The sequence below is a fragment of the Gorilla gorilla genome, chromosome 23, assembly GCF_029281585.2.
Source record: "Gorilla gorilla gorilla isolate KB3781 chromosome 23, NHGRI_mGorGor1-v2.1_pri, whole genome shotgun sequence".
In the NCBI taxonomy this organism is placed as follows: domain Eukaryota; kingdom Metazoa; phylum Chordata; class Mammalia; order Primates; family Hominidae; genus Gorilla; species Gorilla gorilla.
The window spans coordinates 37,557,385-37,575,499 of record NC_086018.1 but is presented as its reverse complement, the minus strand read 5'-3'; the positions used below and the strand labels follow the sequence as shown (position 1 = coordinate 37,575,499).

The 18,115-nt window shown below is 56.2% G+C and overlaps 1 protein-coding gene across 1 annotated transcript in view; it reads right to left on the bottom strand.

The window, feature by feature from the left end:
* The window catches only part of CACNA1I (calcium voltage-gated channel subunit alpha1 I), a 133,564-nt gene extending 116,480 nt beyond the window's left edge, over positions 1 to 17,084 (bottom strand). The window contains exons 1-2 of the mRNA XM_055374686.2: positions 16,587 to 17,084; positions 3,082 to 3,338 (exon numbers count right to left, since the gene is read on the bottom strand). Of these exons, the coding sequence (XP_055230661.1) occupies positions 3,082 to 3,317 (236 nt within the window). The 5' untranslated portion in view covers positions 3,318 to 3,338; positions 16,587 to 17,084. The remainder of the gene's footprint in view (positions 1 to 3,081; positions 3,339 to 16,586) is intronic.
* Positions 17,085 to 18,115: the final 1,031 nt, after the last annotated feature.

Sequence of the window (18,115 nt, the reverse complement as noted above, 5' to 3'; positions counted from 1 at the left end):
TCTGGCCTGAATAGAGTCCGTATCCCACCAGTTAAGGCCGAGACCTGAATCACCTCTATCCCAGTCCAGCCTCAGCAGCCCTGGCCATGGGGATGCCGGGGGAACCCTCGCTCTGCGCAGCTCCCGGGACTGAAAAGTCCCTCCTGATGGAGGGGGGCTGCTTTCTGCCCCACCCCTTGGACCCAGGGCTCTCTCCAAGACAGACAAGAGGCAGGCCCAGCTCCTCCCGAAACCAGTACTCCTCTCCCTCCTGGGCCAGCCCCACTGTTGTCTCCAACCCCAGGCCACAACCCATATGACCTGAGGGTGGAGGTGAGAGGGGTGGTGAAAACCAAGGAGACAGTGGCCCCAAGGACTCTGTTTGCCCAACAGGCCAGAAATATGGAAAACTGGGTGGGTTCCCAGGGGCTGGCCTACTCAGTGGTCAGGCATCAGGGTGCCTGAGGTCAAGGCAGCCCCCATGGCGTGTGTGGCTAACACCCTGGGCTCCCAGGGCTGGAAGGGGTGATTCGTCTGCTGTCTCCTTTTTAGGTGGAGGTGCTGAGGCTCAGAGAGAGGAGACTGCCCAGGCTCACACATATGGCAGACAGGACTCGACCACCCCCATCTAGGGGCCTCTCCGTGACACCTGGGCAGCAGCCCAGCGAGCCCAGCCAGAGCCCATCAGAGATGCAGCTGGGTCAGACTCCCAGGCCAAGTCCTCTGAGCCATGCCCCTGCCTCCAGCCCAGAGCAGTATTGCCCATCCAGACCCCCTAAGGCTCCAAGAAGCAAAGTGACTTAATCATGGTCACACAGCACCCAAGTGACAGAGCCAGAATCAACTCTTGTCATCTCACCCAGGAAAGGCCCCTGAGACATTGTGAAATTGTCCCCCTGGTCCTCCTGCCAGCCTTTCTCTTCCTAAAGGCCCAAAACTCCTGCGGCCGCCCCCTTCTCAGGCCTGGCACTCCTCTGTTCATATGCCACGAGCCCCTGAGGTTTCCCCAGTGCTTTGTATTAAAACTAGCCATGTAGGCTGGGCACAGTGGCTCACACATGTAATCCCAGCACTTTGGGAGGCCAAGGCAGGCAGATCACGAGTCAGGAGTTCGAGACCAGCCTGACCAACATGGTGAAACCCCATCTCTACGAAAAATACAAAAATTAGTAGGGCATGGTGGTGGGTGCCTGTAGTCCCAGCTACTCGGGAGGCTGAGGCAGGAGAATTGCTTGAACCTGGGAGGCGAAGGTTGCAGTGAGCCGAGATCGCGCCACTGCACTCCAGCCTGGGTGACAGAGCGAGACTCCGTCTAAAAAAAAAAAACTAGCCACATGGGTGGTCCCTGCTTCCCTCTTCCCCGGGCACTCCCTGGGACAGACACCAGCTCTGCCTCTTTGTCCTCAGTGTCCCAGGGCAGATGTCAGTGAGTGCTGGGTGAACTAATTACCGAGCAGACCCTCTCACCAAGCCTGAGACCCTGTGAGCCGTCCCCCAGAAGGAGCAGGGAGGCTCTTAGCCCCTACCCAGCAAGGAACACCCAGTTCTGCATCCCACTGCAGCAGAGACCCGCTGGTTTCCAAAAGTTAGGGGGATCCAGGGCCCACAATCACCTCAGCCCCCTACAGAAGGGAAGCCTGGCAGTCCTGCAGCCAGTCTCAACATCCCAGCCTGCATCTGGCATCCCTGGATTCCAGGGCAGGACTCAGGCCTTCACCTGACCCACCAGCTCCCCGCACCCTGCCCTGTGTGGCCACAAGCACCAGAACCTCGAGCCACACATGGGCATTTTTTGGTGGGACCCTCAAACCACAAGGCCACCATGGCTTGGGTCCCCAAGCCTCCTCCTCAGTGGTTCCCAGCCCCCACTTAGCCCTGCAAGCCAGTGCCACACAGTCCTTCCAGAGCACAGATCTCTCCAGCCCCTGCTTCAAATCCTGCCCTTGGAGCACAGTCCCATCCCTCATGCAGCCTCCAAGGCCCTGCAGGGCTCCTGCCACAACTGCAGCCTCACCTCACTCCCCTCTGCCCCTCAGGGCTCCAACACTGCCTGCAACTCCTCCCTTCTCCCGGCTTCACTCCTGCCATGCCCTCTTCCTGCCTCCCACTGCCCTCTCTACCCAACCAACGCCCTTCCTTATTGAGGAGTCAGCTCTGGCATTGCCCATGTACACCCAGCAAACACTGCCAGAGCACCCACGATGTGCCAAGCACTGTGCCAGGTGCTAGGGTCCCCATCCCAGTCATCTGACAGTACCCCAGGGGAGGCAAATGTTAGATTCAGAATTCCACAGTTAGATGTGACAGTTAGATATGAAGCAGAGGAGGAATCCCAGAGGGCTTCCCTGAGGAGGTGATGCTTAACCTGGGATTTTAAGGATGTAGCAAAGGATTTGGCCAGGTCCAGGGGGAAGGGAAAAGCTTTTCAGACAGGGGGAAGAGCCAGTGAGAAGAACCTGAGGCTCAGAAGAGCACAGGGGGGAAGCCAAGTGGTGGGAAGTGAGGCTGGGTGGAACACACAGGCCCTGATGGGCTGGATTAGGACTTTGCTCTGCACCTCCAGGACCATAGCAAATCATGACAGTCTCAAGCAGTGGGGACATGAGCCCACTAGAGGCAGCAAGTGGAGGCAGGAGGCCTGGGAAGAGGCTGCTTGGAGGCATGGCAAGGAGAATGAGTCCTGCCCTGTGTGTTGGGATCAGCTGCCCCGCTGCCCACGCCCACAGTTCCTGATCACGGCTCCCATCTTCTGTATGGTCACGGCCCATCAGGTGACTCCAGAGTCTGACTGATCTGCATTCCCAGCCCAGCACAGGTCTGGGGCCCACACTCAAGGACTTTCTGAGCCAGCCAGTCATTGGACTGACCCCACAGCCACCAGCAACTTCCAGAACCTTCACATCAGCAGAACACCAGGTCCTCATCCATTTGAGGTCTCCCCAGACCCACCCTCTGAGCTCGCTCACCACCACCAAGGCCTAGTGGCCTCACTGCAGACCTCAGGTCTCCCAGCCGGAGCAAGGTGTGAGCAGCAGGACTCAATCCAGCCTCCCACCCTTCAGCCCCTGCAGGGCCCCGATCAGCCGAGGCTGCGGAGGATATGGGTTGCACACCATCTTGATGCACCAGTTCCGGGGGCTGGTGGTCTGTCGCAGGCAGAAGAAGGCAACGGGCGCCAGGTCTGGGTGTGGGACATGAGGATCAGCTCCATCCAGAGGCTCCTCCAGGCCTGCCGGGGAGGATGGGGGGCTCCGGGGTCCGGGCTGCTCCGTGGTGACTCCTGGCTCAGCGGCTGGGGCTGCTGCAGATGACGAGGGCGGGGAGGCGCTCTCAGCCATGTCCACGCTGAGCTGGGAGCCCTGGGGAAGACAGAGAGGGTGGCACGTGGTGGGGACAGGCCTGGTACATGCTCCCCAACCTGCCTCTCCACCAATAAGTGGACGGATGCAGCTCTGACAGCCCCACCTGAGCCCCACAGGCCCCTCACCCTCACTCTTGCATGAGGATTACCAAACAGCTGAGGGCCCAGCTGCACCCAACTTGGAATCCGCTTCCAAGCTGGGCGATCATGGGGCAAGTCTGCTCACCCTGGCTGAGCCTCAGTTTTGGCAAACGAAGATAGTGGGGAGAATAAAGCCTTCTTAGAATATAATTGTGATATTAACTCTTTTTTTTTTTGTCTATTGGCAATTTTCTGTATTTGAAATTTTTCATTATTTAAGAGAAAAAATGTTTAAGTAATTATAGACAAAAAAGAAAGAAGGAAGGGAGGGAGGGAGGGAGGGAAGGAAGGAAGGAAGGAAGGAAGGGATCTTAACTTTTTTACAAGACTAGAGCTATGTATTTATTGCACCATCAAAGGTAAAGAAAACTTGCAAGAAAAAAGAGGTGATTGTAAAGACAGACATTATTGCCAGGACAATGCAGGTTACAAAGACAATGTTGGGGTGCTGCAGAATCAGAGACTGGGGGAACCCTGGCAAGCCAGGAGGGAATCACAGTTGGCTTCCCTGAGGAAGTAACCCCTGAGCTGAGACCTGCAGCTGAGCCCTTGACCCAGGGACCTCCCAGCCACCGCCTTACAAGGCTGAGAACCCAGGAATCTTAGAGTCTAACCTCCTTGCCTTACAGATGAAGAAACCGAGGCCCAGAGAAGGGACAGGACAGACATGTAGCAGAGTAACAGCAGAAATAGAATTCCAGTCAAAGGCCAGGCACGTGACTCACACCTGTAATCCCAGCACTTTGGGAGGCCAAGGTGGGTGGATCACCTGAGGTCAGGAGTTTGAGACCAACCTGGCCAACATAGTGAGACCTCATCTGTACTAAAAATACAAAAATTAGCTGGGTGTGGTGGCACACGCTGTAATCCCAGCTACTCGGGAAGCTGAGGCATGAGAATCACTTGAACCCAGGAGGTGGAGGTTGCAGTGAGCCAAGATCACACCACTGCATTCCAGCCTGGGCAACAGAGCAAGACTCTGTCACCAAAAAAAAAAAAAAGAATTCCGGTCAGAGCCCGCTTCCTGGGTCTGTGGCTCAGGCAGCTGCACAGGGCCCCGTGCTCAGAAGGGCCCTGAACTTGCTTTAGAATTCTTCTGTCACCAACATGAAATTCTTAATTGCTTATCAAGAGGTCCCACATTTTCATTTTGTTCTAGGTGATGCAAATCATCTTGCTGGCTCCGACTCCAACTCAAGGCACTTCTACTCCCTGGCCTTGTCTGATGCTCACAACAACCTCAGGAGGACTATTATGCCCATTTGGCAGGTGAAGAAACTGAGGCTGAGAGAACGAAGCAGGTTGGCAAGGCTATGCACCCAGCCAAGTGAAGCACTAGGTGGTGTTGAGAGGCCAGAATCCCAGCACCAGACCCCCAGGCGGGCTTCATGACAACTGATGGTGCCCTCGCTGGCCGAGAGCCTCCGCAACCAGTCAATGGCAAGATGGGACGGACAGCCACTCCCAGGGCCTGCCCCTCACCACCTCACCCCAAAGGGTACTAGTCCCTAAAACTTTGTCCACTGGGGTCCCTGGGATCCTAGAACCCCTACAGGGCCAGTCTGAGCCGTGGGATTGAGAGATGGGGTCCACATCCCTGGTGCCCACCCAGCTGCTGCTGGGCTGTCAACCAAGCCACCCAGAGCTGATGCATTTGGACATTTCTCTGGCTCCCGGGGGCAACGGGCAGGAATTGGCACCTCCTGTCACTTCCCCTGGCTGGTCAGGGAGGCAGAGTTTTCTCCTGAGCTCAGGGCTTTGCTCTTGATTCCAGAAAAACAGCCACGGGCCTTACATAAGCTCCCAGGCACCTTGGCCTGCCACGTGTCAACCTCCTGGGCTGAAACGCACCCTCCCTAGGGTGGTTCCAGCTCTGCCCACCACCGTGCCAGCCTCGGAGCCCACCACTCCCTCCCCTGGCCATTTGCTCTGGCCTGATTGGGCCTCCTCAGGTCCTAGGACCTGCTCCTGCTCTTCCCTCTCACTGGGGCACCGTCTCCTTCCGCCCAGGCCCTGTTCTCCCAGGCCCTACTGATTCATTCATTTGCCCAATGAGCACCTACTATGTGTGGGCACTGTGTGGGCTTCGGGCTATGCTGGGGCACGAGCCAGACTCAGCACCAGCCCCCATTCAGCCCACACTTCCGCGGAGGAGAGAGACACACCGATCAATTAATTTCTCTCTTTCTGCTTTTCCACAACTCTTATCACCATCAAACACGGTGCATAATTTATGTCTTTATATCTCCATGATTTGGTGTCTGTCTCCCCAACCTAAGAGAAGCCTGTAAGGGAGGTGTATCCCCTCACTGCTGTATCCCCAGCGCCTGGAATGGTGCCTGGAGCATACTAGGTGCTCAATCGATATTTGTTGACTAAGTGAATAAAAAGTGCTGGGAAGTAAATAAACAAGGGGGAAGGTGGGAGTGGAGACAATCATCTTGCCCTCTCTAAAGGAAGAGATGTTTAAGTGAAAACCAAGACGCGGGAGGCCGCAGCCCTGACTGATCTGCTGGAAGAGCACAGCAGGAACAGCACGTGCGAAGGCCAGGAGAATGGGGCCACTCGGTGCATTTAAGGAACACAAGCGAGGCCGAGCCTCGGGCAGGGAGGCAGATGAAACCAAAGAGTTCAGCAGGGCCCTGGGGGAGAACACAGAGGAGCGTGGGTTTTGTCCCAAGTTCAGTAGAAGCCACAGGTGGGTTTTAGGCAGGGGAATGGTGTGCTCTGGTCTGTTTCTAAGCCATCTTTCTAGGGGCTGAAGGGAGAGTGGATGAAGGGGCAGGCGTGGAGCAGGAAGGGCTGGAAGGAGCTGGGCTGGCCTGCCCTTGGCTGCTGGTGAAGACAGGGAGAAGGCAGTGGATTGAGATTTATTCTCAAGGTAAAGCACCTGGTCTTGCAGCAACTGCAGTGGCACACCTGCAACCCTCGCCCCAGCATTACCGAAGTCCTTCCTGAAACCACACAGGTGGAAAGAGCTCCCCCGGCCTCCGGGACTGCACAAAACTACCCCCTTTCTGCCTCTGGGCTACGTTGCTTGCACTGACTTGCTTGTTGCCTCTCTTGGCTTGTTTAATGCCGCCACACTGCGCTGCCCTCTGTGCTAACACCTCTCCCCTCACTGTGGGGCTCCCAGAAACCACACCCCTAAGGCCACCACCCTCAACTCTCTCCCCAGTGTCCACCAAGCCTCCACCCTCTGACCTGCTCCCAGCGGCCACCCAGCCTCCACCCTCTGACCTGTTCCAGTGACCACCCAGCCTCCACCCTTGGACATGCTTCCAGTGACCACCCAGCCTCCACCCTCTGACCTGTCCCCAGTGACCACCCGACCATCTCCCTCTGACCTGTTCCTTAGCAGCTTCCCAGGCCACTACTCTCTGACCCACTCCCCACTCCCAAAGCCCCCAAGTCCAGTCCAGATATCTCTCTTTCCTGTGTCTGTGGCCTGGCTCCTATCCCAGGTGCCTGTGTGCCCATGGCTGGAAGCCCTGAGGGGACTGGCAGCTGGGCCTCCCTGGGCTCCAATCTGTCCGCAGTCACAGAGACTAAAGGATTTGCTTTAGGTGACAGCATTGGTGGATTCAAACTCAGGTCCATCAGGTGCCAGAGTCTGAGCTGCCTCCACATCCCTGAGTCCCCTTCTTCTAGGTGCTCCCAAGACCTAACCCTGATGCTCCTTCCCCTGAGTGGCCCACCAAGCAGCAGTGTGGCAATTGGGCTGGCCTCCAAGAGCAGGGATAGGAGCAGAAGCCTGCTGTGTCTGGAACACAGACCCCCATTCCTGACTCCGTCAGCTTCTTAGAGCCTCAGTCTTTCTCTGTAAAGCTCAGCCCTCCTCCAGCCTGCTTCAGCAGGCTCTTGTTAAGAAGCAACATGATGGGCTGCCAGGTATGGTATCTCACGCCTGTAATCCCAGCATTTTGGGAGGCCGAGGCGAGTAGATCATCTGAGGTCAGGAGTTGGAGACCAGCCTGGCCAACATGGTGAAACCCCATCTCTACTAAAAACACAAAAATAAGCCAGGCATGATGGCGCACACCTGTAGTCACAGCTACTCAGGAGGCTGAGACAGAAGAATCCCTTGAACCCAGGAGGCAGAGGTTGCCGTGAGCCACGATTGCACCACTGCACTCCAGCCTGGATGACAGAGCAAGACTCCATCTCAAAAAAAAATAGAAGCAAAATAGTGTAAATGGGGAGGCACTCTGGTGGATGGCTGAGCATGCACTGGTCCAGCTGTGTCATCCCCAGGGGCTGCTACCCCAGCCCATTCTCTGCCATCACCATCACTACCATCACCAACACTAGCATCATCATCACCACCACCATAATCACCATCACCATCATCAATATCACCATCATTGTCCTCACCACCACCATGATCATCATCACCACCATCACCATCATCACCACCACCACCATCACCACCACCATCACCATCACCAACACCAGCACCATCATCATCACCACCATCACCCTCACCATCATTATCATTATCACCACCCCCACCATCACCACCACCATCACCAACACCAACACCATCATCACCACCACCATCACCAACACCACCACCATCATCACCACCACCACCAACACCACCACCATCACCATCATCACCACCACCACCATCACCAACACCAACACCATCATCACCATCACCACCATCACCACCACCATCACCATCATCACCACCACCACCATCACCACCATCACCACCACCATCACCATCATCACCACCACCACCATCACCACCACCATCACCACCACCATCACCACCACCATCACCATCACCACCACCACCATCACCACCACCATCACCATCATCACCACCACCACCATCACCACCAACACCAACACCATCATCACCATCACCACCACCATCACCATCGCCATCACCATCATCACCACCGCCACCATCACCACCACCATCACCAACACCAACACCATCATCACCATCACCACCACCATCACCATCACCAACACCATCACAACACCAACACCATCATCACCACCACCACCATCACCACCACCATCACCAACACCATCATCACCACCATTATCATTATCACCACCTCCACCATCACCACCAGCATCATCATCACTACCACCATCACCATCACCACCTCCACCATCACTACCACCATCACCAACACCAACACTAGCATCATCATCACCACCACCATCATCACCATCACCATCATCAATATCACCATCATTGTCCTCACCACCACGATCATCATCACCACCACCACCATCACCATCACCATCTCCACCATTACCACCACCGCCACCATCACCATAACCAAAACCATCATCACCATCATCACCATCACCACCATCATCACCATCACCACCATTACCCTCACCACCACAATGACCATCAACACCATCACCACTACCATCACTAACACCAACATCATCACCACCACCACCAACAACAGCATCATCATCACCATCACCATCACCAACACCAACATCACCACCACCACCAACACCATCATCATCACCACCATCGCCATCACTAACACCATCACTTCCATCATCACCACCACCATCACCATCATCACCACTATCGCCGCCATGACCCCATCAAGCAATGGCCAACGGGTTCTCTATGCATCATCTGTGTCAATTTTTACCACAACTCCATGGCATACAGACCATTCTCATTCTTACTTCATGGAGAGGGAGACAGGGGAACAGCCATGACCATAGTCAGCCAGCTGGTACCGGGCAGTTAGTGTCCCAGTTCTGGTCTGCTTACTCCCGAGCCCAAGCATTGAACCATTCCAGGCACCAACCTGGGATGGGAATGGTGCCCCGGAACCAGGCCTCCCCAAGCTGAGTCATCAGACAGTGGCAATACAGCTGCTGGTCCAGCCAAGATGCCCAAGCAAGTTGCCCAAGTCTTCCCAAGGCAGTGGGGAAACCTGCCTCCCAGAATCTTCCAGCCAGCACTCTAGAGCCCTGGGAGTGCAGTGTCAGGATGTCCTGTATCTTCAGAGCTCAGAGCCCTGGTGGAGGAAGACCTGAGGCCTGCCCTGGTCGCCTCATGTGTGTGTGTGCATGTGTATGTGTGTGTGTGCACATGTGTGTTTTCATACAGGGAGGCAACTTTGTTTATCCTTTTGTTTGTTTATACCACACATTGCTAGAAGAACAAGCAACAAATTCGTTCAGGAAATACTAGAATCCAGGAATTTCAGACTATCTTAGAATCACCCAGAACTTCAGAGGCCCAAAATATTAACTACAGTCACCCTGAATCCATAGTGTGGGTTTCAAATCATGGGCAGTGGAAGCTGAGACCTGTATTCAGGTCCCGACACCAATCCACCTTGGCACACAACTCAGCCTGGCAGGTGCCCACAGCTACCCTGTCTATAAAATGAGGAGACGACCGCACCATGGCAGGGCTGCTGTGCCGACAAGCTAGGGTAGCACCACTGAGCACTAGGCAGGTGCACAGTGAGACCCTCGACAGTTTCCCATCCTTGTTAGTATGCTCAGCCATGGAGTTCCAGACTCCTGAACCCCAGGGGTCCCAGAAACAGTGTCTGGTTTTAAACTCTCATTGTTTCCGGGTCTTCAAACAGGGAATCTCTGAAAAGAATGAGACCCGGAAGGTGACCTAATCCATCACCATACACACTCACAAGCACAAAAATCACACAGTCACACTCACACACCCACACTCACATGCTCCATACCACACTCACACACAATCACACACAGACATACACAGATAACACACACTTGCAGACACAACCTCACACACACACAGACATATGCACACACACATAACACACACATAGACACACACTCACAGACACACAATCACACACATGGCACACGGGTACACCAGCATGCACTCATACAGACACACAGACACATAATCACATACACAGACACATGATTACACACATACATAACATACACAGAAACACAATCACACACATGCAGACATATGCACATAACACAAACTCACACAGACACACACAATCACACACGTGGCACACGGGTACGCCAGCATGCACTCACACAGACACACACACTCACAGACACACAATTACACACACAGACATACACAGAAACACAATTACACAGTTACACACATAACATACATCAACACACACACACACACACAATCACACATGGCACATGGGTACACCAGCGTGCACTCACACAGACACACAGACACACAATCACACACAGGCATACACAGACACACAATTACACACACAGACATACACACATAACACACAGACACACACACAATCACACACACATTCACACACAACACACATTCACACAGACACACAACCACACATGGCACATAGATACACCAGTACCCATTCACACAGAAACACACACAGACACACAATCACACACAGACATACACATATAACACACACTCACACAGACACACAACCACACATGGTACATAGATACACCAGCACCCACTCATGCAGATGCACACACACTCCCATACACACAATCACTCACACAGACATACACACATACACACACACTCACAGACACATACATACACAATCACAGACACATACATATGCACACAATCACACAAATACACTCACATAACATACACTCACACTGACACACACAGACATGCATGCACACAAAGAATACACAGACACACACAATCACACACACATAACATACAATCACAAAGACATACTCACAGGCACACATACATGCAATTACACACACTCACACATAAACACACAAAACACCCATTTACAGGCACGCACATAACTCACACAGACACACTCACATACACACAATCACACACTTACCCAGACACATAGATATGCACACAATCACACAGATCACATACACTCACACTGACACATATGCACACACAGAATACACAGACACATACACACAATCGCACACACATAGACACAACAGCCACTCACACATACAAACCAATGCAGAGCCTGCATCTGGTGATCTGCAGAAAAGCCTTTGTGAGACTGCAGGAAGCCTGCCTTCCAGAATCTTCCAGCCGGTGTCCCAGAGCCCCTGGAACCCTCTATCTGCTCCCTCTTCCGCATGACAGCCCTGCAGACGCATGACGACAGCCCGCCCACCCCTGAGCCTCATCTGCCCCAGGCCTCTTGTCACCAGCTCCCTCAACCATTCCTTGGGTGACAATTTCCACATCATATGCCTCCCTGGGACCCCCTCCGCAGTCACACTCAAGTCTGTGCCCTTTACTCTGCATGGGCAGGACTGGATTTGCACCAAGCCACCCAGAGCACAACAGACAGGTTACCTGCCTGATTCTGGCCTTTCTTGATGCGGACTGGGAGCATCAGGGCCCAGCTGGCAACCCAGTCCTACTGCAGCACCTGTGGGGCATGTGGTCCACTGATCCCCTCAGATCTTCTTCAGAGAAGCTGAGCCAAGCCAGAGCTCCTCAGCCTAAAGAGGAAAGGCTGAAGTGCGGCCCCCCCAATTGCATGACGCGTCACAAAACTTGCTCTGGTCTGGTCAGCTGGGCCTGCCCACATCTTGTAGTCATTCACCTCAGACCTGTCACAAAAATGAACAGCTAGCCCTCCCAGCTCTGCAGCCCATTGAGTGGGTTCTCGGTCAGCAACCCCTCCCGTGATGGCCAACAAGAATCAAAGCCAACATTATCTGTGAATACTTACTATATGCCAGGCACAGAGTAAGCTTTTGAGAAGTGCTTTTGCTCTGTCCACCTTATAGGTGAGGAAACTGAGGCACTGGAAGGTTAAAGGATCTTCCCAAGGTCAAAAGCTACTTAGTAAAAGAGCTGGGGTTTGGATCTCAGCAGTCCAGCTCCAGGTCACCAGTTAAAGGGTTGTCCAGGCCAGACTGTGGACAAGAGGTTGCAGCCTACCAGCCCCCCCCACCCCTGCACCTGCCCACGTGTCTGTCACCAGGCATTGCCATTTGTTTGTTTTCAGCCGGCTCTCGGCCTTATGACAAGTGCGGCAAGCGAGGCTGTGTCGGAACCACCATCAGTGTGTTTGAACATCTCCCAGCAGGTGCTTCTGCTGATCAGTTTTTACTCACTCTGCAGTAATTAGGGCCTTGGGTCTTACTTCAGCGAGCAAATCAGGGTGAACATGGCCCCTGATGGGAGGGAGGGGTGGCCAGCAGGAAGAGCACTGGATCAGGAGTCCCAGAACTCAAGGACCAGCTCTGCCCTCCCCACATCACATGGTCTCCCCAAGCTTCATTTCCTTTTGTATAAAATGCAGAAGACGATGCCTTTTCTGCCTTGAAAACCAGATAGAAAATGGGGAAGAACATTTGGAAAGCAACTTTATGAAAGAAAAGACAGCTTCATTGTACGAGGCCCCATGCTAGGTGCTGCAGAAACACGTCTGAGCCGCACAAAAATCCGTTCAGGTGGAAGGTATTATCCCAGTTTTATAAGAAGCGGATGCTCCTGTTGATGCTAGGTGACCTGATCCTCTTGCCATGGTTGTGGACTTGCTCGCCTCTACCCCAGCTGGGACAGAGCTTAGGCCCCTCCCAAAAGGGGCCTAAGACCCTAGAACAACAGAGGGCTGGATGCAGCCCCCGCTGCTCAACAGGGTAGGGCAGGCAGCAAGACCCTAATGCTCCTCTCTACATGCACCGTTAGCCAGACCTCTCTGGCCAGAGTCCAGGAGAAGGGGGCAGTGGGCAGAGGCAGACCTCAGAGATGAAGGGAAAAGTTCTGGGAGGCAGGGCCAGGTCTGCACTGAACCTGGCCCTGAAGAGCCCACAGCCTGCACAGAACCTCCACCCTCAAGATACCACGTCCTTCTCGTCCTCTCCTGCTCAAGGAGCCCCAAAAGCACCCGGCTGTTTTGCAAAGGTGTCCAAATATGCCATGCTAAATCCTCTGTGATCTGCACCCCTCATCTATCAATACGGTCTGGGTTCTCCAATCTGAGAGCACGAGTGGAAACCAGGACTCGTGGCCATGTCCCCATAAAGCACCTGGCAGGGGAGGCCAGATCCTCTCACAGGCACAGCAGCTCCAAAAGGGCAGGTTTTGTCTGTTCCCTTCCGTTCACTGCTGTGTCCCCCAGTGACCAGAACAGGCCTTAGAACACAGTACGTGAAGAATAAATATTAGAGAGAAAGAGAGAAAAGGAAATCGGAAAATCCAATTTGTTTTCTTCCCTCTGTAGACTGGCAGCCACGGTGGGGGACAGACTCAACCCACATCTTCCTGGATATCAGGATCCACAGATCCACGGACCCATGGATCCACCATCCACAGATTCACAGACACACCCACAGATCCACAGATCCCTGGACCCACAGACCCACAGACCTGCACACTCACACTCCCAGAGATCCACAGACCATACACCCACAGTGTGCAGGGCACACACAGCACCCTGGGCTCTTTGAGCCCCCAGGCCAGACCCGGGATGCCAGGAGCACAAGAGTAGACTGAGGGCATTAAGGCTGGGGCATGTCCTAGGAACATATGGGAAGAAAACATTCTGCGGCAAAGAACAGGAGGTAGGGAAGGGGTTGGAAAGGAGAAGTGGGGACAGGAGGACAGGCGAGGAAGAGGAGCAGCAGCAGGGGAAGAGCTGGCTGCAGAGGAGAAGGGATGGAGGGGAGAGCGCCCTGCTCTCCCTGCAGCCCAGAGGGGTCTCTCTAGACCCCCATGCCCAGCCCAGCATCCCCTCTTTCTGGACAGTTTTTGACACCAGGAGCTGGGGGGCTGAGGAATCAAGAGAAGAAGGCAGCTGCCAAAGTGGAGACAGCCACGGATCAAGAAGCCACATAGGAGCCTGTTTGGTTACCTTGGAAAGCGCTAGGAACTGCGGGGTGGCGGGAGCCCTGCCAGTGTGGGGGAGGGACAGAGTGGTGCCCAGAAACAGACTGGCCTGAGAGCCCCTTCCTTGGGGCTGAGGCCCAGGGCAGCCACACTTGGGGTGTGGGGTGAAGGTGGCAGAGAGGGCCACGGAGGGGGGCATGATGAAGGAGACTGGGGGAGGGGAGTTGGAGGTGGTGACCCCTGTGGGCTCAGGGCGGGGAACTGGGTCCAGAACCACAGAGAGGCTGCAGTCCCCAAAACTGCTCCCAGCTTGGCTATGGACTCAGGAAGATGTCTGGAGCAGAGAGAGGGTGAGAGAGGATGGGGTTCTCACGGCACCCTCCACCCCTACCTGACCACTCAAGGTCAAGGGGAGGCCGCAGGGACCCGAGGACAGCCTGGCGCCCCCTGGTGGGCCTGGAAGATGCCCTCTCAGCCCCAGCTTTCTCAGGAGGGCTTGGAATGGGGGCGAGGGGAGGGGAGGGGCATGCAGGGTGAGGAGGAAGGAATGCAGAAGAAGCGGGCAGAGAACTTTGGTCAAAGGAAGGGGAAGGGGCCTCCAGCCAGGCCAGCAGCCCCTTCCCCAAGCCTCCCATTGTGAGCCCTGGGGCAGGCACAGCAGCTCTGCACGGCTAGGAAGAGAGCGTGGAGGGCACGGTGTGGTGACCAGGCCCTCTGGGGTTGTGGGCAGATTCATGGGTTTGGTGCCAGGCCAGCTCAACAGCCTCCAGGCACATTCTTTCCTTTTCCTCTTCCTCCCCCTGCTGAGGCCCCAGACCTGGTCTCTGCTCAGTGTCACCCTGTCCTGTCCTGACCTATCACCCACTGGTGTCCCCTCCCTCTGTCTCTGCATTGACGGCGGAGGTGGGAAGGTAACAGGGAGGTCTCTAGACCCCAGCTCAGTCCCCAGCCCAGCCCTGGATCCTGAAGCCTGAACAGAAAGTTTGTCCTGAAGAGTGGACAAGAGTTCCAGAAGCGAGTCCTTAGGGCTAAGAGGAGCCACAGATTCCAGAGGTGACCAGGTGCCAGCAGGGTCTGAGGACGGGGTGCAGGGAGGTAGGCCCATACCATGGGCCAAACCCTTCCCCTGGGGCTGGGCCACAGATCCACACCCCTGTTCACACAGCGTCCTAGCCCTGAGGTGGTGCCAGCGTCTGCGGGGCGAATCCTCCAGGCAGTGAGAGACAGAGGACGAACTGGCCACTGCCTGGGCCAATGTGAGTGCTCCAGCGAGGACTCTCCTCGCATGGTGATCAGACCCCGGCACACCACACACGCCAGACACGCAGGCCCACTCCAGCGCTCGCTCATTCTCTCTCTCTGTCTCTCTCTCACACACACACACACACAAACACACACACACACACACACACACCTGGACCCAGAATACAGACCCTCAGGACAAGAATATAGCTCAGAGGTCTTCTCAGACCACAATCTCATCCTCAGGTCAGGAGCCCCCAGGGCCCTGACAAGGCAGAAAGACACTAGCAGAGGGGCTGACTGAGGCCTCAGCCTGGGCCCCACCACAGCCCCCTCCCCCAGGCACCATGACTTCCCCCAAAAGAGGCCTCCCCACCACTGCCAAGCCCCGTAGTCCCCCACACTCCCCCACAACACCACCCAGTAGGCAATTAGCACCCAATCATCATAAGCACTCATTACATAACACCTCCAGCCGGCCGAGGGTCCCTTTCACCCCTACAGCCCCGGCTCCGACCCTGGCCTGGCTTCATGCAGCGAGGCCTCCGCCCCGCTGGGGTGCCAGCCAAAGAGGGGGTCTCCGCCACCCTCGCCTCCAGGAAAGTTAAACCCTGCCCGGGATTCCCCCATCCAGTGCCCCCCGCTGCCGCGCTCCCAGGCCAGCGCTCCCAGCTCAGCCCGCCGGACACGGGCACCAGCTCTGGCCCAGCTGCCCGCAGAGCCGCAGCCGCGGAGGGGCGGCCGGACGCGCGGACAACCCGGGCCCCGGCCGGCAGCCTGACTTGTTGAATAAATTTCTGCAGCGCTGGCTCAGCTGGCTTCAGTATTGGCACCGAGAGAACTTTCGTGGCCTTGGAGAGAGGACCGGTCAAAGTTTCCTGTCCTTTCTCCCAAGGCATGGCCCCGAAGGCGCGGGATGGGGGGCTCACCTGACGGGTACGCGCGGGTGGGGAGGATCGATCCCCAGAAATAAATAAATAAATGCCCAGTGAAGAGAGAAGCCAACGCGCCAAGAAACTGGCATCGAAGCGAAGCCCTCCCTTCCTTCCCCCCACCCACCCAGCCCCCACCTACCTTGGCATGGACGTGGCCCGGCCGCGGGGGGTCGTCCAGGTTAGAGACGCGGGGACAACGCGTCCCCACCCGAAGCCGGCGATCGTGAGGGACCCCCAGCCCCGCCAGCCGACCCCCCGCCAATTCAGGATCAGCTGAGCCCCCGGGGCGCGGGGGGCGGCGGGCGGGGGGCGGCGGGCCCGGGGGCCCGGGCCATGGCGGGAGGAGGAGGAGGCGGCGGGCTGGAGGGACGGCGAGGCTCTGGGAGGGCGGCGGGCGGGAGCGCGGCGCTCCGGGCCGGGGCGGGGGCGCGGGTGCTGCGGGGACCGAGCAGCGGGGCAAGTGCCCGGGAGAGACCAGCGCGGCGGGGAGCGCGGGGCTGAGGCCGGTCTCTCGCCTGCCTCGGCTCTGCTCGCGCCTCCGGCTCAGGGCTCGAAGCGCGGGGTCTGCGCGCGGTGGGGGCTGCGGAGGAGCCCGAGCGCCTGGCGGTGCGGGGACGTGCGGCGGCGGCGAGACCGAGCCGCGCTGCGTGCGAGGAAAAGCCGTCCTTATACTGACACCAAATGTCTTCGGGGAAAGCTGCAGGCGCGGGACGCTGGAGGGGGGAGGCGTGGAGGCGACAGACAGACTGACGGCGGCGGCTGGTGAGCTCCCACCCCTTCCCAGAGGGTAGGAAGCCCCCAGCCCGCGGCCAGCTCCTTAAATTCCGGGTTCTTGCCTGGGGTAGGGTCCTGACCCCTCAGCATGGGGGCTGCGTCATGAGTAAAAAGAGGTGGGGGGAGGCATTACTGACCACCCCCGGGTTCCAGGTGCCTGCTCTGCCACGTCCACCCTGTCTCCTCTCTGAGATCCAGGTCGGGGGTGTTCACCCCACTGCCCCGATGAGGGGTCACCCACCTAAGACCCCAGCTCTTAAATGGTAGAGCTGAGCTAGAACCCAGCTCTAAAGGTCGCTCAACCGCCCAGGCTGCCTCCACACTTCTCATTCACACCCCTGCTTCTTCCCACCCTCTAGGCTTGGCTGAAAGGCCACCTCCTCCAGGAAGGCTTCTCAGAGGGCCCCCAGGTGAAACAGATGCCTCTATCCAGCTGCAAAGGCTTCATTCTCACCACTTTCCAGGACCCTGTCACACCAGTTCCCCCAATCCCACGCTCCTCAGGCCTGTCTCCCTTCCTCTCTCACCCAAGGGCTGTGGACTGGGGAGAGGGAGTGTTCAAGGTTATAACCCCCTTTTATTTGTTCATTTGCATCCAGCCAAACAAATTAAAAGCACCAAGACTCTCCCCAGTGCAGGCCAAATGGTCTACTCACTGCCTCACAACTCAGGAAGCATTTAGTGAACACCTGCTGTGTGCTAGGCACTTCTTTAAACTGCCTGGAGTTCCACCCTTTTGCCCCCATTTTACCGATGAAGAAACTGAGGCCAGAGATGAGCTGCCTGGTCAAGGTTACTCCGCTGGGAAGCAGCAGCCCCCAGTATGAGTCCAGTGCTCCCAACCCCTGCCCAGATGTTGTCACAATGGGCTGCCCAGCGCAACCCTCTCCACCT